The sequence below is a fragment of the Neovison vison genome, chromosome 6 (assembly GCF_020171115.1).
Source record: "Neovison vison isolate M4711 chromosome 6, ASM_NN_V1, whole genome shotgun sequence".
In the NCBI taxonomy this organism is placed as follows: Eukaryota; Metazoa; Chordata; class Mammalia; order Carnivora; family Mustelidae; genus Neogale; species Neogale vison.
Window position 1 is genome coordinate 208,078,605 of NC_058096.1, and position 23,458 is coordinate 208,102,062.

The 23,458-nt window shown below is 51.4% G+C and overlaps 1 protein-coding gene across 1 annotated transcript in view; it reads left to right on the forward strand.

Annotated features, from left to right (window-relative positions):
• Positions 1-19,163: 19,163 nt before the first annotated feature.
• The window catches only part of LTF (lactotransferrin), a 28,819-nt gene continuing 24,524 nt past the window's right edge, over positions 19,164-23,458 (forward strand). Inside the window, exon 1 of the mRNA XM_044255292.1 lies at positions 19,164-19,266. Within this exon, the coding sequence (XP_044111227.1) occupies positions 19,224-19,266 (43 nt within the window). The 5' untranslated portion in view covers positions 19,164-19,223. The remainder of the gene's footprint in view (positions 19,267-23,458) is intronic.

Sequence of the window (23,458 nt, forward strand, 5' to 3'; positions counted from 1 at the left end):
AAGTTGGAGCAGTCTGAGCCACAAAGTAACATGGTATGGGATTATAACCCAAAGTAGAACATGAGCATACATGAATTCATAATGGCTGAGTAAATGAAAAGTAAGAAGGGAAGATAAATCTTTCCAGAAGAATTCCAAGTAATACATGTAGAGACTTCCCACTCGGGGAGGTGAGCCTTGGTTCGGTCCCACCAAACTTCTTCTGGGTAGGCTAGATTTGCTTCCAGGGAATAGACCCTCAGCCCTTCTTAGGGGCAGAGCACAAAGTTGTGACTGAGAAGACCAGCGTTCTAGCCTATTGTCACCCCATTTTCTGTGAGCCCCAGGATCTGTCACACCCCTCCGGGCAGAAGGAGATGCTGAGTGAGCATGGGAGGGGGGGAACGCAGTGGGAACCCTGGTGGCAGCATTGTTAGAAACAAGGAGGCCGCTAGTCCGAGGTAGCTCCTGTGTTGGGGGGCCCCTACCTACACTATCCAAAATCTAAGCCCATAAATGCCTCAGGGTTTCAAAATGAAAATGATAAGGACGACCGCTCACAAATAGCCAGCGGGCCTTTAAACTACAGTCACTCAACAATTTCCTGACTTGGCTTCTCATGCCGGTCTCCGGAGGACTCCTGGGCACTGTTGGCTTGGCGCGGCCCGATTCGCGTGCATTTGTGCTCAGATGAAACTGTGAGCCTGTTTCATATGCCTGAGATTATCTTGTAGGGTTCCAGTCACGGGTCTGCCCTCAGATGTTGATATTAGCTGCCTCTCCCCACCTCGCTGTCCACTGAGTATCCATAGGAGGAAAGGGATGCTGGTGTGTCGCCAGCCCAGCCCAGGGCTTGAGAAATGCCCCTGGAGTGAATGGACTCCCGGCAGGAGTCCCTCGGCTGCGTCTGAGCCCCAGGGAAGGAGAGAGGTGGCCAGCTGCCGGGGTCCTCCTCTCCACCTTCAGGGAACTGGCTGAGCTGGAGCCAGTTCCTCCAACTCCTCTGCTGCTGCATTGGGAACAGGACCTCTGCTTGTCCTTCTAGAGATACGTTGTGGCCGCCCTTCCCAGGGGGCCCGGGGCTTCCAGGACCTACAGCTCTCTGCTTTGGGGGAAGGGTGTCTGATCAATTAGAGAGAGTGGGGAGAGAGGCAGAGGAGCGGGAAGGAGGGAAAAGAAAAGGAAGGGGGGAGGGGGAGAGGAAGAAAGGGAGACACAGCGTACAGTTGTAGAAAACTTCCACAAAGCAGACCAGACAGCCTCCTGGACCTCATCACTCAGGCCCTTGTCCCCTGAGGCCATTGACGGAGGGGAAGAAGCAGGTGTCCCTGCGGTCAGGGGCGATGCAGCCTGGATCTCACAGGAAACTTCTCCTGCCCCTGGAAAGTTCAGCAAAGTTTTCAGGCCTTTGATAGACCCTCGGGGTGCAGTGGGGTGGAGGGTAGGTCCGGGGGATCCCTGGCCTTGGGGTCCTGGCTCAGCCTGGAACCTCCCAGGAAATCCCCTCTGCGGAATTTGGGAGGGTCCGTATTGGTTGGCATTCCTACTATCTACTGTCCCCCTTTCCCTGCTTAGCCCCCTTCCCTCTCTCCCCCTCTCCCTCCCTGCCTCCTTTCTCTCATTCGTTCATTCCATCACACATACCCAGTGATCGTAGTGCACTAGCGGCTTTGGTGGGTGGCAGACAGGACAGAAAGGAAGACTGGAACCAACCTGGCCTTACTGGGCCAGACACCACGTTCAGCTTTTTAACAAGATAAATGATCGAATCCCCACCGCAACCTTGGAGATCATTGCTCCCATTTTAAAGATGAGAAAACTGAGGTTCAAACTGGGTAACTGGAAATGCTGCTCCTGTAGGCCCATGCACGGCTAGAAGCTGAAGGCCGTCATTCATCTTGTGGCCAGTTTGTGTCACTCTCAAGCTCTGGGTGACCGCCCTGAGATCGCCCCCCAACTTGATATCATTTGTCTCTGGGGCCTTTCTCCCATTCAGCCCACGAGGGCACTGCCGTGGGTCAGGAGGCAGGAGCTTCCTTGTTCCTGCCCCAGGGGCAGGGGTCTGAAGTGTGGTGTGCAGGAGAGGGGGGTTTCTGGGCACAGGTGCGCTCTTGCTCCTTTCATAGTGCCCACACACCTGTGCTCTCGCCCGTCACTTCTAGAGGACAGGCTGCTGTCCTCTCCCCTCGTCTACCTGTCCTTCCTCTCCCAGGGCTGCACCAGACCTTCAAGCTTCCAAGGACAGTTCTCCAGGACACCTTGTCTCCTGAGTTCCTTACTCAGCCTTGGTGTGGGCCGTGGTGGTCCTCGTGTGCCTTATACGCAAGGTCTCCCAGCTTCTACTCGGCCCATGGTCTCAGCTCCCTCCCCCTCGAAGTGAGCCCCCAGCATGGACCTGAGCCCATCTCCCATGTATTCGCAAGGCGGGGGTCCTCCCTGAGGAGCCACGGCACACACCGTGACCCTGGCCCCAGCAAGGACGGGTTGACAGCGACCTGACTGGGCCTTTGTTTCCACTCCAAGCCAATAATAGCCACAATTAATGTGCCACAAATTATCAGCATGACCACAATGCGCCCTGACCTTTTGAGGAAGAAGTTGTCACTTTCCAAGTGTGACTGCCAACACCCACGGGGAGCAAGGGAGCTCGCCAGCGGGGGTGGGTTCTGTAAAATCAGGAGGAGGGGCTGGGCACGGGGAAGGCTGTGGCCGGAGGGCCTTCTGGGCGGTGGGCACCTCCTGCGACCTCTTTTCTCTGAGAAGGACCCATAACTCTCTCTAGGAGCTGTGTTGGGTCCTTGGAACCTTGACCTCCACCCCCCACTGGCCTTGCCTGTGACCTCAGCATCTCTGTGACTGACACTAAGCAAGCAACGGTCCTCCATGGAGACTGAAATGTGAGTGGACATCCTGTACTTTCCCACCAGGCCTCCTTCCTCACCCCAGCACCCCCACTCCTGCTCATTCCTGCTCCCCAGCAGGGAGCCCCGGGGACATAGTGGGTAGGCTGCTCTGGACCCAGAGCACAGCTGCAACCTGGGACCTGGCAGAACAAAGCCTGTAGCTCAGTGAGCAGAATCCTTCTGAATCCACCTTCTGGACCGCCTTCCTCTGGCTCAACCAGCCTGTGCCCTTGAGCTTTCTGCTACCACCTTCCCTGCTCCCTGCAACTCCAGCTGGGTCCTGGACGGAGGTCAGACTTGACTCAGAGTTTGATCATCAAAGAATGGTAGAAGGTGTGTTCCTCCTGGACCTGGCAGGAACTTGGGAGAGCAGGAGGCTGGCCAAGGAGGAAGTATGGCCCCAGAGGCCAGTCCCGTAGGTCATGGTGACTCGTTCCGGTCTGGAGCCCACTCAGCAGCCCTCAAGTGTGTGGAAGGCTTGTCCTCTCTGCCCCAAGATGCGGGCTCTTGCCCTGCCCCATGAGGTGGCCCGGGGTGGGCGTGGGTAAGGAGACTATGCCTTCTGGTCTCAGCTTTGCCTGGGAACAGGTGGCAGGACCGGCTGGGAACCTTTGACTTGATTTTTCATTTATTTCCTTATTCCTCCTGTGGGCCCCTTTGAAGTCCCTGCTCCATCAACCACAGTTAATCTTGATGAACAGCAATATGCTGGGGGCCCCAGATCCCAAGAGCTCAGGGCCAGCGTGGGAGGAGCGCAGACGTTGGCAGAGCGTTCTGGGGCAGGACATTTTGGGCCTTTCTTGGCATTGACTTCCCCGTGGGGACACGCTGTTTTCTAGGGGAGTAGGGGTAGGGTATGGGGCCTGCAGTTGCCTGGAGGGCATTTTAGCTTCACCTCACCCCTAAGCCTTGGCCTCCTCATCTGTGAGATGGGCAGATTGAGGACAAGGTCCACTGCACGGGGGTGGCCAAGGACCCAGAGAGGGGTGCACGCACGGTATGAAGAACAGGGTCTGACGTTGTGCTCAGGAGCTTGCCAGGGTCTGCCAGACATCTTTGCTCCTTCTCTCTCTCTCTCTCTGTCTCTTCTTTCCCTCCTTCCTTTTCCAGGGCCCATGCTCTAGCTCAAACACCTCCCCCACGGTGATGTGGGTAACCGTAACTCTTGTCCATTAACAAATATTCATCCCCATCCTTTCTCTCTTTAGCCCCCGACAAGGGTTGACACTTCAGGGAGAGGGTCACTTTTCAGGAAAAGCTTTGTTCTGTGGTTTCCAGAGGGCCCCCGGAGGAACATTTCTGACACACCCCCAAGAAGGGTGGTACCTCTGGGGGTGCCCAGGAGGCCATTCCCAGGACCACAGCCATTCATTACATGAAGGTAATGAATGTATGCCTTCATGCTGGCGGCTTTAAAAAATAAGCTTGTTATGGCACGCCTGGGTGGCTCAGTTGGTTGAGCAGCTGCCTTCGGCTCAGGTCATGATCCCAGCGTCCTGGGATCGAGTCCCACATCGGGCTCCTTGCTCAGCAGGGAGCCTGCTTCTCCCTCTGCCTCTGCCTGCCATTCTGTCTGCCTGTGCTTGCTCTCTCTCCCCCTCTCTCTCTCTGATAAATTAAAAAAAAAAATCTTGAAAAAAAAAACAAGCTTGTTATGCACAAATAACAAACCTCCAGAAAATTGCATTGTTAATATTTTGAAGAGCTAGATGACTTACCCCGAAATGAACCCCTTCATGGGATCACCGCGAGTAGCCCACGTTACCAGTACCCCAAAGCCCCACCCCCGTCCCCCGACAATCACTTTCCTGCCTTCCTACTCCCCAAAGTTATCATTCTCCCATCCTGTGGCCTCAGAGGCTAATCTGACCTGTTCTTGAGTTTTTTTTTTTTTTAAAGATTTTATTTATTCACTTGACAGACAGAGATTACAAGTAGGCAAGAGAGGCAGGCAGAGAGAGAGGAGGAAGCAGGCTCCCTGCGGAGCCAAGAGCCCGATGTGGGGCTTGATCCCAGGACCCCGGGATCATGACCCGAGCCGAAGGCAGAGGCTTTAACCCACTGAGCCACCCAGGCGCCCCTGTTGTTGAGTTTTGTACACATGCAGGAAGGCGGCAGGGTTCCTCTGTGTCCCCCCTCTTCTGCTCAGCTTTATAGTTGTGGGATTCAGCCATGCTCTAGTGGCTCATGGGGACAGGCTCATTCTCCTGGCTTGGTTTATAATATTATTTTTTTGTGTGTTTATTTCTTTATCATTTATTCGTTTATCATTTAGGTATTGTGAGTCTACCTCTCAGACATCTAGGATGTCTAGGGAAGCACTCTTTTTTTTTTTTTTTTTGAGATTATTTATTTATTGAGAGAGAGAGTGGGAGGAGGGGCAGAGGGAGGGAAAGGAAGAGAATGTCCAGCAGATTCCCCGCTGAGCGCGATCTTACCACCCTGAGATCATGACCTGAGCCAAAATGGGGAGTCGGACGCTTAACTGACTGAGCCACCCAGGCGCCCCTAGGGAAACGCTCTTATGCACATTCCTGTTTATGTTCTTGGTGCTTGTTTCAGTTGGATGCAGTTCTGGGAGACTGTCAGGAATTTGCAAAGTTTTGCCCCATTCTGCCCTTCCTTCTCTTGCATTCCCGGGGCTGCCAAGGTTATATCTGTAATGGTGGAAATATGGCACAATGTGAGTTACCTTCTCCCTTCCCAGCTCCAAGTTCAGTGGTAACTGTCCATGTTGGTCGTGTGAAATCAGTCATGGGGGAGTTTTTACAGCATGCAAATGTTACAGATCGAGGCTTGATAGATTTGTTTGGCTGATGGGCTAGGATGAGCCTGAAGGAAGTCATGGAGAATGTGCTGGCAATGCACGATGGGCTCAGAAGGGTTCCCCTCTAAACAGAGCAAAGGAACTTAGGATATATTTCTCCAGTTTCAGAAAACTATGGACTGATTAAGGGAAGAAGCTCGTTGTTCACACCACTGACGAATGAGTGACGTTCGATGCTGTTTCTCTTCCGTGTTACTCTTTATCATCAACAAAAGTATGAACCCAAAGATAATTTTGGTGGAGCTGCACTCCCAGAGTCAGGAAGCGCTGATCAGCCCAGAACTGGCCAAGGGCGTGTCATGCCATAGTTGGTCCCATCAAACCATTCTCCAAAGTGGTCTTGCCGATTTATACATCTGCTGGTGGGGTTTTAAACAAAATTCAGCTGTACTTCGTACTCCTATCCCAGGACCAGCACTTTCCTAGAAACTAAGGTTATGGCTGAGCAAACAAGCTGACACAGGCTCATTGATAATTATTGGCAAGAGATTCCATAAGCAAATATTACTTCCATAGGGCCGCTATCTGAAGTGTGAGCCAGTCCGTTAGGGCGGTGGGTTGAAGCTGCAACTACTTGACTTCCTGGTGGGGTCTGTACTCTGAAGGCCCCACCGCTTCAAGTTTGAGTGGGCACGGGAGGCAGCAGGCACCTGGCAGGCTCAGCCTGTGAGTGCTACGGGGTAGGCAATAAAGCTGGGGCATAGAGAGCTGTGGTCATTTCCATGGGCAGATGTCTCCCTCCTGTGCAGGTGTCCTGTCCTCCATGCCTCAGCCCCGCTGCCCAACTGGAAGGAAGCCTGAATTGGGCTGTCACTGGGGCAGAAGTTTCACTCGAGGAAGCTCTGCTCCCCTCTCAAGGGAACCACTCTCTTATGGGTTCAATTCTCACCTCTTGTATATCACTGCTCAGATCTAATCTCAATAAATTCTTTTGTGCACTGACATCTGTGAGCAAGACTGAGTGGCCCATAATATGATGAATAAACATTGTCCAGAAATGCACACAAGCCCTTCCGAGGCTTGTGAATGTGTCCGTTGTTCTTGCGGCCAGGGTAGACATTTCCTGCTCTTTCTCTAATGCAGAGGTCAACAATCAATCACAAAGGACTTCTCGCTGTGCAACTCCAAGAGGCAGACTTTGCATTAGATGTGGACTGTACAAAGAAAAACTTCAGCCTCCTTCTGAGTTCCTGTGCAAAGAAAGAACCAACATCCATGAAACAGGGAGATGGGGCAATGGTTGAATGGGAGATTGTCGGCACTCCACAGTCACAGACACAGGAAGGGCGGAGGGTACAAAAAGTCAGAGTGGGGCTTGAAGGAGTGATTAGGAAAGCTGTGGAGTCCCAGACACCCAACATGTGAGAATGATCCACGGACATGTACAGAGTGTTTCATGAGCTCCTAGAGTTGGACACGGGATTTTGCACAACTAGGCATCAACATTACCCTGGGGAGGAAGCGGGTGGAGAACATTACCCTGGGAAAAAAAAAAAAAAGAACATTACCCTGGGGAGAACAGGGACCCATGGTCCAAAATAAATTTTAGATAAAGGGGCAGACTTCTACCTTTGACTCGTAGCACCAATGCCACACTGGGTGGCAGTGCGTTGGGGAACTTCCTCTATCACCATCCACCTGGAGGTCCATCCAAGGGTCTATTCTACTGACAGTGTGCAGAACGGAACTTCTGATCTACCCCTCCCAGTCTGCTTCCTCTAGTCTTCCCATCTAGCAACACAAGTCCCTTCTTCTTAGCTTCTCAGACCAAGCACCCTAGCAGCGTCCCCGTCTCCTGATGCTACATTCTCTGGTCACGTAAGCAAACCCCATGGTGACCTCCTTTAAAATACATCTAGAATCCAACCTATGCTGCCACTTCCCCACTGTTGCATCCCAGACCAAGCTGTCACATCTCTCTTGCAGATTACTGCTGAGTCCCCACAATTGTCTCTCGGCTCCCCTCCTGTCCCTCCTTCTTAGTCTATTCTTAGGCCCCTCCAATGACTCATCCCTCCCCCAGAATGAAAGCAAAAGTTCTCCCAGCTTCCTGCAAGGTCCCGTAATCTCCGATCCCTATAACCTCTCCCTTAATCACTTTGTTCTAGCCAGGCCCACCTTGTGGAGGTTGCTGGAAGATGCCAGGCTGGGGCTGTGTGGGGGCTTTCCCAGCCTTTCCTGGAGCTGCCCCAGACGGTGACCCCTCCCCCATTTACAGGGCACTGGGCACAAGCACCGTCTTTCGTGCCTTTTCCCACACATTCTTATCTCCCCTGTGGTAGTAACTCCCTGCTCTCTTGTCTGTTGTCCTTGGCGGGCAGGGACCAAGTCTGATGCAGGTTGGTGACCCACAGTACTTGACAAGGGCTTGGCCCAGAGCAAATGCTCTGTTGAGATTCTTCAACTGAAGGGAGCTCTGCCTCCCCTCACTCGCCTCCCTCCATCTAGCGCAAGTCAGGAAGCCAGAGTCTGCCTAGCACCGACCAGGGCAGGTCTGAGCAGGCCAAATGTCCCCTCTGTGCTTAGAGAGCCCACTTTTAAAGTAGTATCCAGGGAAACATTCAGCTCTGAAGGTGTCTGATTTTTTGGTTAACTTATTTCATGGGAGCAGTCTCAAAACAAAATATTTCCAAATATACAAATTGCTCACTTCCGATTCTCTACCATTTCCAAATAACCATCAGGTTCTGGTTCATCTATCAGGTCCCCATCTACTTTGCCCACCACTTCCTCATTCTACAAGTCATGTTCTGCCTTTGTGTCCTTCCAGTGGCCTCTGGCATTCGTGTTGCATCCTGTGGCCACTTTCTTGTCAAAGTGCCACTTCCCTGGTGACCAGGGAACGGTGGTTAAGAAACCCCTGGGCCTGGACTCACCTGGGTTCACCTGGGCTCAGTCCTTGGAGCCCTCCAGGGCCCCTGTTGTTGCATACTGATGGGCAGAGCACATCACTTGTCCTTAGTCACCAACACTGTGAACTTCAGCTCCTGGGGAAGAGACCATGTGGGCACATGGGTTCTGGGAAAGCTTCTCCTGTAGCCCAGGGAAGCTTAGAAGAGGGAGGCAGAAAGCATTGTAGAACAGAGATAAAACCCGAGAGCTGAGAGGCAGCTGACTTAGAGATAGATCAGAAAGTGCCGAGGACAATGAAGAGTCTGCTGTGAGAGGTCACTAGAGGACTTGGGGGCTGTGGAGCTGACGGAGAGGACAGGAGTGATGAGAGACAGAGAGATCTAGAGGATGAGGCAGAGAGAGACCTGGAGATGGAGAAAGAGCCAGAAGTCCTAACAGAGAGAGGAGGAGGGAGCAACTGAATTACAGACCAATAACAGGACAGAACAAAGTATCAGAAAGACAGATGTCCTGGGTCAAACATGAGTGGCATGCTGCCTGGTTCAGCTTCAAGAAGGAGACTGGGGGGAAGGGGTTTCTACTCTGTCCCCAGTCCTACCTGCTCCTCCTGAGTCTCAAAGCCCCACTCTCCCATTGAATAATGGGATGCTTAGTTTCTTTCTTTAAAAAAAAAAAATATTTATTTATTTGTTTTGGAGAGAGAGCGAGCAAGCAGTGGGGACATACAGAGAGAGAGGGAGAGAGAATCTGAAGCAGACTCCATGCTGAACATGGAGCCCAACATGGGGCTCGATCTCCCAACCCTGAGATCATGACCTGAGCCAAAAACAAGAGTCAGAGGCTCAACCATCTGAGCTTCCCAGAGGCCCCTGGATGTTTAGTTCTTAAGAGTTCGGAGATTTTTCCTCTTTTTGTTATTGATTTTTAGTTTGATTTAATTCGGATCAGAGAATATGTTTTCTGTGATTTCAGTTTCTTTGTCTGTTGAAGTTTGTTTTATGTTCTAAGATATGGTCAATCTTGGCAAATGTTCTGTGGGAACTAGAGTTATATTCTGCTACGGTTGGGCAGAGTGCTCCACAAATTTTGCTCACCTCTTGTTGGTTGATGGTGTTGTTGGGTTCTTCTGCACCCTTGCTGACTTGCTGTCTCCTTGTTCTTTCAGTTGTTGAGAGAGGGGTTTGATGTCTCCAATTATAATTGTGGATTTGTCTATTTCTTCTTTCAAGTCTGTCAGGTTTTTTAGGATTTTATTTATTTATTTGAGAGAGAGAGCATGAGAGAGCAAGTGCAAGCAGCGGGGAGAGGCAGAGGGGGAGAAAGAGGCAGTCTCCCTAATGAGCAGAGAGCCCCGAGGCAAGGCTTGATCCCAGGACCCCTGGATCATGACCTGAGCTGAAGGCAGATGCTCAGCCGACTGAGCCATACAGGGGTCTCTAATTCTATCAGTTTTTTCTTCGTGTATGTTGCAGCTCTGTTTTTTGGTGTGTAGACGTTTAGGATTGTTACCCTTTTATGATTGCATAATGTCCTTCTGTACCCCAAACTATTTTCTTTGCTCTGAATTTGACTTTTTCTGATACTAATACAGCCACTCCTACTTTATTTTTATTAATATTTACATGATGTATATTTTTCTGTCCTTCTACTTTCAACCTAGTTATGTTGTTATATTTTTTGGTGAGTTTCTTGCAGACAGCCAGTAGCTGGATTATTTTTTTTTAATTTATTTATTTGATAGACAGAGAGAGATCACAAGTAGGTGGAGAGGCAGGCAGAGAGAGAAGGGCAAAGCAGGCTCTGCTGAGCAGAGAGCCCGATGCGGGACTTGATCCCAGGACCCTGAGATCATGACCTGAGCCGAAGGCAGAGGTCCAACCCACTGAGCCACCCAGGCGCCCCCTGGATTATGTTTTTTAAAATCACTTTGCCAATCCCTGTCTTTTAATTGGAGTATTTAGCCTATTTATATCTGATACAATTATTAATATACTACTAGGGTTGCACCTGCCATTTCATTTTTTATCTGTGTTCTCTGTTTCTACATTTTTCATCATTTTCTTTTTCCTACTGTCCTGTGGGTTACTTAAACATATTTTTACAATTCCATTTTGACTTATCTACAGTGTTTTTGAGTGTATCTCTTCATACAGTTTACTTAGCAGTCACTCCTGTGGCCAGTTTGCATCCATGATGCAACTGGCCTGTTGGGATGAGTTATGGATTACTCATGGATGAGTAACCCCAAAGATGTTCATGTCCTAATTCCTGGGACCTATAAATATGCTGCCTTAGGTGGCAAAAGAGACTTTGCAGATACGATTAAAGTAAAGGTCTTGCGATGGGAAGAGTATCCTGGATTAACCAAGTGGGCCCAATGTAATCACAAAGGTTTTCATAAGAAGGAAACAGGGGATCAGAGTGAAAGACAGAGTTGGGAAAGTGGAAACAGAAGTGGGAGTGATGTTGGATCAAGACCTAAGGATCTCAGTCAGCCTCTAGAAGCTGGAAAAGGCCAGGAAGTGGTGTTGTCCCAGAGTCTCCAGAAGGAACTCAGCTGTATGTTCTTTAGCCCACTGGGGATGACCTGAGCCTCAACATTTAGAACTTGAGGCTGTTAAATCTGTGTTGTGTTAAGCCATGATAGCTGTCATTCCCAGAGTTTTAAGCTGTACTTTGGAGGAGTGGGGAGAGATGTGTCTGTTCCATCTTGACCTAGCATTGGCAGTTGGACATGCAATTTTGAGGTGCTGGTGAGACTTGCAGGTTGAGCTGTCCTGCTCGTGGTTGAGCACAACTCCATCAGACTAGACAGGAAATCTGGGTGGGCATTATGTTTCCAGGAGTTTTCAACATAGAGAGTAGTTTAATCTAAAGGACGAAGTCCTTCAGGGGCAGAGTATAGGAAGACGAGAGGAGGGGCAAGGAAAGAAGCCATGGAAGCACTGTGGGCTCTGTGATTTTGAGAGTCCCTTGGGAACAGATGACAATGGGGTAGCAAGAGGCGGGAGGGTGGTCAGGAGCTGAAGCAGGAGCCCAGGGCCATCTCATGACCATGGAATGGAAAGGGGCGCATGGACATGAAAGGCAGGACGAAGGAAGGTTGAGTGCATTTGGGCACCATATGGCATCCAGGGAGTGAAGAAGAAGGAGGCATTTGAAAACACACAAAAGTGTTGACCCGGAGAGATTGGGAGCAGAGCCCAGCCTTGCCAGACTGAAATGAAGAGAAGACCATAAGGGAGCTAGGATTCCAGAGAGGAAGGAAGACATGAGGAAGAGACAGGAAGGATGAGCAGAGAGAAGCTCTTTGATTGCCGAGTTTCCTTTACAAATGGGGCAACATTGGGCAACATCTTTGTTGGTCAGAGACTTGCTCTCCTGTATCCACAGCCCCCACCCCTCAGCTTCTTCCAGTCTTCCCTCGAACACCATCCACACCAAGCCGGTGACTGAACATTAATCTTTTCCCAAATGGATTTCTCTGGTAGTTAAGAGTCAAGACTTTGCTCAGGATCAAGACCAGCTCAGTGGATCAGGAAAAGGGGGCATCTTGGGGCACCTGGGTGGCTCAGTCAGTTAAGTGTCCAACTCTAGGTTTTGGCTCAGGTCATGATCTTAGGTCTTAGTGTGGAGTTTGCTTGAGATTCTCTCTCCCCGTCTTCCTCTGTTCCCCCACCCACACAATCACCCTCTCTTAAAAAACATGTCAAATTGCACTTGTTTAAAAAAGAAAAGAAAATGTGGCATCTCGCTTGCCATCTCTGCCCCTCCTCTCACTCAGTGTGAGCACACAGGAGGTTAGGTTTGAGCAGACAGAGTGCCCAGGAGAGAACCCCAAGATAGTGTTCTCTGTAGCCTTGGGAGAGCGCAAGTTCAGTGACAATATACACTCGTGGGGTTAAATGCCACGGCTCACGTGCCAGCACCTCCTACAGGGAACTGGGTTTGTGCTAGTTTTACCTCTGTTTTCAGCTGAACAAGAGTAGGGGGAGGGAAGAGGAGGATTGACTCTAGAGCTGGGAAGGAGAGGGAAGGAGGAGATGGGAGGGTTGGGTATCCCTGGAGAAGAGAGCCCCTAGAAGAAGGAGCTAGAGAAAGCAGTCCTAGGCTGCCAAGGCCCCTCTGGACACTCCAGTGGGCCTTTGGCTGCAAACTAATTCACTACGATGAGAAAATCTCTGGCCTGAAAAGGGGGGTGCATTAGGATTTGGGAAGCATTGCCCTCCCCTTCCACAATCTTCCCAGCTCATCACTTTTATTTCCCTGCTGCTCTCCTGGTGTCCCTTCTCCTTGTCTTTGGAAGCTGATGTGGGCTGTAGGGGAGGGAAGAGAACTTTCAGTGGGGGGGGGGCAGTCCTAGCTTCCCTGTAAAGGAGTTCTGGGTATTGGAGGTCATGGAGGAATCTCTTTCCAGCCTTTCCTATCAATCCCCTAGCTGCTGTCCTCATACAGATAGATGCTCCTTAGCACTCAGGCCCTCATATGCTAGATGCTGCCCAAGGCAGGACAGGGGCAGGACAGGCATGTCCCACTGGCTGGGAGGTCTCTGCAGGGCACAGGGTTGCGGGGAGGGGGAGATAGAGCAGGCAGGTGTCCCCCTCACACCACACTGGGGCTCAGTGCCCCACTCAGTCTTTGGGTCCAGCTTCCTCCTACCTCCACGGGGATGAGAAGGGTGCCAATTAGACTTACAACCAAAAGATTTTGGGGAGGGAGATTTAGACCTCTCCTCCTGTTTCTCTTCACACTCATCCAGCGAACAATCCCTCAGTGAGGGTCTCCCCTGGGCTGGACTTGAGGATCCAGAGATGGGTCAGAGGCAGCCCCTTCCTCCCAGAGTTCAGTGTCAGGGGAGGGGTGCAGGGAGATGGGTTAGTGGGACGCAGAGCCAGGGTCAGCGGGTTCCCTTTGGCGGGGCACCGGGAAGGAATGTGGACCCGTGAGCTTAGGAGGGAGGGAGGCCAGAGCTGGAGATGGAGAAGGAAGCTAAGGAGAGAGAGAGAGGCAGAATGAGAGATGAGGGAAGAGGCAGAGATCAGGGACAGAGACATGGAGAAGGAGCTGGAGAGCAGGCCAGGGTAAGACTGACTCTCTAGAACACATGGGCCGTTGAGGGCAGCCGCATGCTCTGTTAGAAGGAGGGGCATGGGGCGCCTGGGTGGCTCAGTGGGTTGAGCTGCTGCCTTTGGCTCGGGTCATGATCTCGGGGTCCTGGGATCGAGTCCCGTGTCGGGCTCTTTGCTCAGCAGGGAGCCTGCTTCCCTCTACCTCTCTCTCTGCCTGCCTCTCTGTCTACTTGTGATCTCTCTCTGTCAAATAAATAAATAAAATATTAAAAAAAAAAAAAGAAGGAGGGGCATGTAGGAAAGTAACTCTGCCATTGTTTTGGTTCTGGGGAGCTGTCCCTCCCATGGCGAGAGCTCCCAGCAGCACCTTCCTAGGTACCTACACATGGGATAAAGACTCTCAGCACACACAGCCCCTCCTGATGGGCCAAGTGTCCCTAGAGCGCACTGCCTGCTCCCCTGTAGCCCCATGCCTAGTCGGGGCCCACACAGCTCATGACCGTCCTTCACGTCTGCAAATATGACCAACAGCTCACCCATACCGAGCATAAGCATCTCAGACATCAGATTTTAACTCTACCCACTTCATACGGTGGGTATTACTTATATCCTATTTTTACACATGGGGAAACTGAGTTTCAGAGAGGTTAAGAGACTAGCCCAGGCCAAGGTAGCTATTTAGAGTGGAGCAGGTTCCAACCAGGTGTCCAATCCAATCTCCTACACCTCTAACCATATTTCCCCTCGCCCTCCTGTCCACCAGGCTGTACAGTGCAGAAGTGAATGAGGGGGGTGTGGGGCAGACGTCCTCCTGGAGCAGGTCAGGGGCTGGCCACTCTTGGCCTGGGGGAGCTGGGGAGGAGCAGTTCCAGCCTTGCCGGGGAGGATGGAGGAAAACAGTGGCTCCTTGCTCCCCTGGGCACCCACCCAACTCCTTCTCAGAGATGGCGTGGCAGGTTTAGGGGAGCAGCCAGCGGAGCTGCCAGAATGCAGCCCCAAGGAAGGGACAGCAGCAGGGCCCCTGGCTCAGGTGCTTCCTGCCTGGGGGTTTCTCTGGCAGGAACCTCATTCCTTCTGGGAAGAAATTTGCATGGCTGGCCCTGGGCCAGCAACTGTCACCCTCCAGGCTGCCCCTGGCTGGCACCTTCCAGGAAGACTCTCCCTGGGCCTGGCCTGCTGCATTCTCATCTAGACGTGGTGATTAGGTGCTCATGGAGTTTGGATTTCTGCCAGGGAAATGGGGTTGCTGACCTGGCTGGGAGAATTAAAATATTGCACCTGGAAAACCTAAGATGTCTCCACTGGCCCTCGGACCACTGGGCAGAATGATGCCGTGTCCTTGGGGAGGTCTGCGGGGTGCTGGCCAGAGAGGGGAGGGTCCAGAAGGGCAGAGGGTGCTGATTACGAGGAGAGGGAGGTGAGGGAGAAGGAGGAGGAAGAGCGCTGTCCAAGGACATAGAAGCTCTTTGTCTCTGTGGGTTCTTTGTAAATTGGGCAACATTTGGCAACAAGACGTATTAGTTAATAAAGCCACCATTTTCCTGCCCGCCACCCTTCAGCTCGGCCCCCACCACTCACAGACACTCCTGAAGTCTCACCAGGGCTGATGACCATATGCAAGGGGCCCATTTAGGGCCCAGTATTCTGGGGACCTTGCTCTGGAGGACCTTGCTCTGGAAATTTTGACCATCACCCTGGCCAAGAAGCAGAGAGCTCTGAACTACCTCACCCTCAGTTTTGTTCACGTTCTGCTCTCTCTTCTGGGTGGTCAGCAAAGGAAGGATGGACAGCCATCAGGGACAGCCATCAGGGATGGCTGATGGACAGCCATCACTGACCATCAGGGGTCAGTGGCAGATTTCTAGATCTGACCAGTGGCGTGGCCATGGACGAGTTGCTTTGCCTGGTTCTCCCCATTCGGAAAGCAGGCCTGCGGAGGCACGTCACGGTCCTTCCACAAGGATCAAGAGCCACGGCTGACATGTGGAAGGGGCTGGATGGTACCTGGAGCCACCAGGGGTTCATTCCCTGCGGGTTTTCCTTATTGCTGAGGTCAAGAGCTAAGGCTGTCCCTGGATCTCAGCCTCTGCATGCTGAGCTCTGGGAGAGTTCTGGGCCTCCTTGGGGAGCACAGCCTGGCTGTGGGCTCAGGGGGAGACTCAGGACCGCAGTTCCATCTCTGCATCTTACTCACTGTGACTGCAGGTGACCCTCCGTTTACCTGATTTTAGAGCAATAACCATGACTTCCAGAGCTCTCTGAGCCATGAGAGACAAGCTCACTGGCAGCTCCATTTGAAGTTCAAAGTGCCAACCAAATGCTTCGGGTTATTACCTTGTCTTTCTCCTAGGAGGGCACCCCCCGCCCTATATAGCCACACTGACCTGGGCACACTGCCTGTGCACAGTGACAAGCCCGGGGCGTGATGTGCTATAAACTGTCTCTCCAGGAGAGAAACATGCCCCGATTCACAGCGTTTGCTCATTTCCATGGTGTAAATACTCCCACCATGAATGAGTTCAAGCTACCAACGGTTTAACAACCCGCCACAAAATTCCTGAACATTTACCGAGTGGCTGTCGAGCAAGCCAGTAACCTCCCACCATTGGCAGGGGCGGGCAGCCTGGCTGGTGGTCTCCAGTCGGCCAAAGACACCCCGCTGAGCAGATGTCTGAAGAACTCCTTTCCTTCTTTATTCCTTCTAGAGCTGGCTCTGCCCAGATCCACAGCTCCTTCCCAAAGCCCCCCTTGGGGTTTGAAGCTGGAGGGCACTATAGAGGGCAGGGAGTGGGGCTAATTGTGTACCTGTTGGGAGGGGGCTTTGCTTGGGCCAGTCCTTGAGCTGTCAGAGGGTCCCTGTGTGAATTTCGGGGATGGAGAAGGAGTGAGGATGTGGGAGAAGTTTGTTGGCTTTCCTCACCTGCCTGCCACACACCAGTCCCTGATATTACACGGTGGTTTGTCCCATCAGCATCCTTCTTTGCCATGCCACGGCCTTGGCATTGCAAAACCTACAGCCTACTTCCCTGCAGGCTCTGTGAGATTTGGCTCAGCTCCGGGTCCCTCAGAAAGCCATGTAGATCGACGCTGAGCCCAAGGGAAAAGTGGGCTCCGTGCACACAGACTCTGGGGAGGACTGGCTTCGCCAGCCCTGGGTCTCCCCCTCTTTCAGATTTGACGATGGCAAGCAGGATCCTTCATGCTCTGTCCTTCCTCCTTGCTCCTTCACTCATTGACCAATATTGATCCTCGGGTGTCCATCACACGGACAGGGCTAGCTGGCCAGAGGATTTGAGGACCCCTCAGAGGCTGTTTATTTGGAGGGTTTGGTGGAAGGTGGTAGGAAATCTGAGAGAAGGTGCAGGGCTGGAGTGGGGGATGAGTGCATTTCAGATGCACTGAATTCTAGTGCCCACAGGACCTGCAGGGGGAACTGTCCAGAGGCAGATAGACACCTGGTGTGGAGCTCAGGCCAGAGGAGGTGACTTGGTCAATCCTTCTTCCAAGGAAAGGCCCCGGCCAGAAAGCCCAGACTGACATTTTGTGGTTCTTTGTGCTCAGGTAATTGGTCACTGAATGGTTACCCTCCCAGGTCCTTTCTTGTCTGTTTCTTCTACCTGAATATTTTTCCTGTAGAAATGCAGCCCTTCCCCCTGCTACCCAGGTCAAATATTATTCCTTGAACCTTTCTGGAACCTTCATGATGGGAACTGGTCAGTCATTCCTCCTCTTACCCTGATTTTGTATGTGCTCCTGTGTCTTTGTGGTTGAGGGGTATGCCTGTGCTTGCCCCCAACCATTGGACTATGCTGTGAACTCTCAAGGGCAAGAACAAACCCCTCTTCTCTATGTCCCTCCTGGAAGTCACCAGGTCTGGCACGAATAAATGAGGAATGAATGTTGATGATAGTTCTGTCGAACTTCATTGTCTTTTGGGTAGACTCCAACTTTCTGTCCACCTCCTCTGCAGATGGCCCTGGAGTAGCCATGCTCTGCAGGTGTCCAGCTGAGCACATCCCTGGCCTGGGACCCGGCCATGCCCTACAGACACAGCCTACAAGCAATCTGTCCTGTGAGCAGACCTATCCCTGTCCTGCCTCCAGGGCCTATCCCTGGAGCTCAGCCTCCTGATTGTGGCCCCAGGTTCTCCGTGTTCCTGCCAATGCTATAACAGACATAAGAGGCTCCGGAGGCCCCTGACTTTACAAGCCACCCTTTGCAAAATTTGCATTGAGAGACAGACACATGGGTGGTGACATTTCTTAATTCTTTAATAATTGTGGAAGGGCAGAGCTGAGTGGCTAATTTAGGTACCAAGATGCTTCAGCACTCCTGAGAATTAGTCAATTTTGTATTTCTTCACTATTTTTGAAATCGCTTATTGCAATTATCGATGAAAGCAACTTTTAACATTGTGACACTATGTTTCCAAATAATAGGAGGGGCTGGATCTGTCATTCCAAAACCCGGCTGGTGATTCTATTGCTGACCCCCAGGCAGGCAGGATACCTGATCAGACCCTACTCTGTGCCTTGACAGTCTCCATACCTGGGGCAGAGGGGCCCCACCATCTCCCTGAGGGTCCCAAGGAGGCACACTCTGTGACACCCTCAAGCCATGGATGTTGACTTTGCCTCCAGTTGGTTAATGATACACAGTGTGGCCCTGGAGATCCTCATATGTGAGCCACTGTGCAGCATGGGAGCGCATTTACAAGCTATATTCTTAGCAGCAGAATCCTAGAGTTTACAAACACCTTCCTGAAATAAGATCAGCTTATGTTGACCAAATATGACATTTATCAAAATGAGGTTCTCATCCCCCACCTCATACTGCCACGGAACAAGACAAAAGAAAAACGATGCAAGTATTAAGACAGGCTTCTCACTGACAAATGAGGGGACAGGGCGACAGCCGTTGGGCCCTGGGCAGTGGTCGCTTCCTCTGAGACTTCTGGCTCTGTTTTCTGGGAGCTGTACTGTGGTCTCAGTGGGACAGGGAGAGACCCCATGGGTGGCCTGGGGCAGACTCTGGGCAGGTAGCTGGGTCCTCTGCAGAATTCTGGGCTGGCCGCTGGCCAAGGTGAAGTTGGCTCCCAGGCACTTGGGACTCATCTGCGAAAGGAAAGGCGAGCCTCACAGTTCAGATGATCGCAAATGTTCACCTTGGGATCCCTGCTCTGTGTCCAGTGGTCTAGGAGGCTCTGAGACCAAAGAAAGGACAAGACTCGCAGGCCACGAGTCCCTAGGGACTTGCAACTTGCAGAAGAGAAAGACCATCTCAGTCCCCAGTCACCAGGCAGCACCAGCGGGGACTCACAGAGGTGGCCTGTGGGCTGGGTTTCCTCTCTTACGGCGCTAAGGCTGCTGGGGCACGGGTCCTTCTCTGCTCCCTCCCCTGTTCCCCCTCTGCCCCCCTTTCTTGGCCTCAAGGAACTAGCGGAGGAGGGGTGAGAGAGCGCAGGGCAGGGGATGCGTATTGGGCCACAGGGCGGGGCAAACCCCGTGAGGTCACCAAGCCGTGGATAAAGCGGGGCAGAGCCGGTGGGGGTGGCAGAGCCTTCGTTCGCCAGAGTCGCCTCAGGGACCCAGAATGAAGCTAGTCTTCCCTGCCCTGCTGTTTCTCGGGGCTCTTGGTGAGTGCAGGTACCTGGGAGCGAGCCCCGCCAGGTGGGCGCCCTTGGTCTCCCCGCCCCCTGGGTGGATGCCTGCGTCCCCACTATTCCCCTCGACCATCTATCCCTGCGCCCCATGGGGAGGGCGTTTGCGCCCCCACTCCCCGTGGCCCTCACCCTTCCATCCCTGTGCCTCGGCTCCAGCAGCCCGGAGGCGGTCGGGTCCCGCCCACCTGCTTGGGGAGGAGCCAGAGTAGGGCTCCTCTGAGCGGGTCCAAGCGTCCCTAGAGCAGCGCAAAGCGACCCTGTCCCATTGTGTCCCACTGGGACCTTTGGAACCTGTAGTACTCTTGAAGGCTTTTTACGTGGGAGGCAAATGAGATCCAGAGACCGAGAGTGACTTGCCCAAGACCCATAGGATACTGGAGTTCAGAACCCAGCTCCTGCCAGGACTGTGTAACTTGGGCAAGACAGAGCCCAATTGAAAAAAAAAAAAAAGTCCAGCTGTCTTCCCAGAAAGGCAGAGGTGGTGGCACAGACCTTCCTGAGGGGACCCCTTCTTCAGAGAGTCTAAGAGAGAAATGATTGATTCCTGGTTTTAAATGCATCCATTATCTGAATTAGTTTCTGGGGTGTGCGCAGGGCACTCAACAGTCATGGACATCAGTGACTGGAATGTGTGAGGGCAGGGCTCCCGGCAGTTGTGGGGTGTGTGTGTGACAGGTATCAGTGCCTAGGCAGTATGTGTGGGGGTCGGAGGAAAATGACAGATGTCCCCTCCCTCCCTGGGCTCCTGCCAGCCAGGGTCAGCCTCCTCCTGGCTTAGAGCATGTACTCACAGCTGGGAGAATCCCGGGTGAAAAAGGACCACAGAGAGCACACTGAGTGTACACCCCCAACCTCAGGGACCATGAAGCCATCCCTGTCCCCATCTTCTGGTTTCCTTCTCTAAATTCCTTCCTAAGGGTCTTGTCATCCCTGTCTTCTCAGAGGCAGGATTGGGTCTGCCAGGACCAGCTGCTCAGGACCAGCTTGCCTTCTGCTCCCTGACCTGTGTATAGCCGGCTGGAAGCAGAGCACAGGGTTGGGGTCACCTGAGAGAGACCAAGAAACAGGAAACCTTGCTTTCCTGGAGGAGGTCATGGGCTGTGCTGCAGGATCTGGGCTTAGAGTTGCACCCCTGGGTTCCATTTTGAGGATGCGCTTGAATCTTGGGTTACCGTGGACCCCTGCTTTCGGGGGTCCTTGCCCTGCTCCCATGGGCGTCCTGGCTGGTGAAGGTTGGGTGGGGTGAGAAGAATAGCTCCATCCAAGTCTCTGCCCTGGAGGTCAGAGGACTGTCTGTCTGTACACAAGCAATCAGGGGATGCATACTTTGAAGGAGATTCCATCCAGGCTCAGGGGGCAGCATCTGAATGGCTGACAGAGTTCAGGTGTGGGGTTGGGGATACAGGAGGGGGCAGCCCCAGACCTGCTTCAGAGAACACATGGTCTTGAGGGGGACCCATAGTTTTGGAGGTGGCTGGAGAGGGATGAATGGGTGTCTGGGGAGGGATGAGTGGGTGGTGCATTCCGACCCCGCCCCTGGTGTTTGGGGGGCTGGGACTGTGGATCTTGAAAAACCCCTCTGTGGTCCGTTATATAGTTTCCTGGTTCAGCCCTTCCCCAGGGAAGAAACCAACTCTGCCTGTGGGTTTCCCATTCCTGCTGCTATTCATGTCCTCCCCCACCTTGAAGCATGGTCTTCTGTTTTGCCTTTCCTCTACACCCTTTGGTCGCATCTATCATCAAGCTAATTTCTAACACCACCTCACTATTCCTGCCCCTTGTCCATTCCCCATATTTTTCTGCTTGGTTCCCTGCTTTCAGTCTACCCCTTCCCCATTCTTAGCAAAGCTCTTATCTTTGCTCTCTTTCAAGAGAGAGCTCTACTCCCTCTGGAATAAGACCTCCTTGGACCAGCACCAAGGGCTTTCCATGATCTGACCCCAAACCCTTTACTCACTCCATCTCCACTGTGGTCCGTCTCTAACCTGACCAACCTAAATGGGCGGGCTAGCTTTGTGGTAAGAGCAGGAGGTTTTGTGTCTGACTTTGTAGGTTGAAAATCTAGACCAATACTTCTTAGCTGGGGGGAACTTGGACAAGCCACATAACTAGCTAAAGCTACTATTTTCTCACCTGGAAATGAGGGTGTTAAGAGCACTCACAATACATGGGGTTGGGAGAACTGATGGACAGAGAAGGCGTGAAGTGCTGAGCAAAGCGCCTAGCATAAAAGGTGCTTGCAACATTGGGGCCATTGTTCTCACTCTCCTGGACCGCCCTGATTACTGGCTGAGGTCATGGGGACCTCACTTCTGGTTTGGTATTGTTTCTTCTAGAGCATTCATCGTCCTTAGCTTCCTCTTTTTTGACTTTCTCCCTCTCCAGAAGGGAGGTAAGATCTAGTCCTCTCTGCTTACATGTTCCTCTGTATGACACACAGTGCTGTGTATACAGAGGGCATCCAGTAAATGCTACTGGGTCGCAAGTGGCTGAATATGACATGGTTGGTTGATTTTTAAAAAAAAAAATATTTTATTTATTTATTTGAAATAGAGTGTGAGAGAGAGAACATGAGCAGGGGGACAGAGGGAGAGGGAGAAGCAGGCTCCCCACTGAGCAGGGAGCCTGTTGTAGGGCTTGATCCCAGGACCCTGGGATCATGACCTGAGCCGAAGACAAAGGCTTAACTGACTGAACCACTAAATTTATGGCAGTACAGTTGCATGAGAGCCTCATGCTAGATTATATCCCCTGGGATTTTTTGGGACATGGCTGCCCTTGAGCCCCTTCTGACTCTGCCTGGGAGCCTCAAATACCTTGGTGAGTCTGATTATACAGGGGATGGTTCACAATTATGCATGGGTCTGATTATGCCGGAGATGGCAGAGGGCTGAGTGTTCTACTCTAAAGCACATCCAAACGGGAATGGGATTTTTGCCAACAAGTGGGTTTTGTTTATTTGTTTTGCAATAGCTTTATTGAGGTATATTTTACATATCCTCCAATTCACCTATTTTAAATGTACAATTCAGTGATTTGTAGTAATTTTATCAAGTGGCACAACCATTACTGTAAATCAGTTTTAGTACATTTCTTCTCCCTAATGAGTTTCTTCATGTCCGTTTATAGTTACTTCTCATTCCCACCCCCACGTCAGGCCATCACTAATCTATTTTCTGTTTTATAGATGTGCCTTTTAGGAAATTTCACACAAGTGGAATCAAACAATAGGTAGTGTCTTGTGTCTGCTTCTTTTTCATTTAGCATAAATGAAGCTCATTTGTATCATGGCCCATACCACTAGTTCTTTCTTTTTTACTGCCAAATAATGTTTTGTTGTGTGAATGTACCACATTTTCTTGAGCCATTCACCAGTGCCTGGACTTTCAGGTTGTTTCTAGTTTTTTGGGGGTGGAGGGGCTTTTCTGGATAATGCTGCTATGAATATTCATAAAGGAGTCATTATGTGGAGATATATATATATATATTTTTTTAAAGATTTTATTTATTTATTTGACAGAGAGAGATCACAAGCAGGCAGAGAGAGAGGAGGGAGCAGGCTCCCTGCTGAGCAGAGAGCCCGATGCGGGCCTCGATCCCAGGACCCTGAGATCATGACCTGAGCCGAAGGCAGCGGCTTAACCCACTGAGCCACCCAGGCGCCCGTGGAGATATATTTTTATTTCTTTGGGGTATTTATCTAAGAAGTGGATTGCTGTGGGTCATATGGTAACTCTCTGTTTAACATTTTGAGAAACTGACCATCTATTTCCTAAAGTGGCTCCAGTATTGTACAGTGTACAAGGGGTCCCGTTTCTTCACATCCTTACCCATACGTTATCCTCTGTTTTAGTTACTATAACTAGAGTTCCAGTAGGTGGGAAATGAAGATCTCATTGTGCTTTTAATTTGCATTTCCCTGATGATTAATGATGTCGAACATCTTTTCATGTGCTTATTAGCCATTTATGTATCTTCTTTGGTGAAATGTCTGTTCATATCTCTTGCCTATTTTTTGATTAGGTTATTTGTCTTTGACTGAGTTGTCAAGATTCTTTGTAAGTGTTTTCCCCCAACCTGTTGCTTGTGTTTGTATTTTCTTAACTGTCCTTGAAACACAAAAGTTTTGAATTTTGATAGGCCCAATTTATCAATTTTTTTTTTA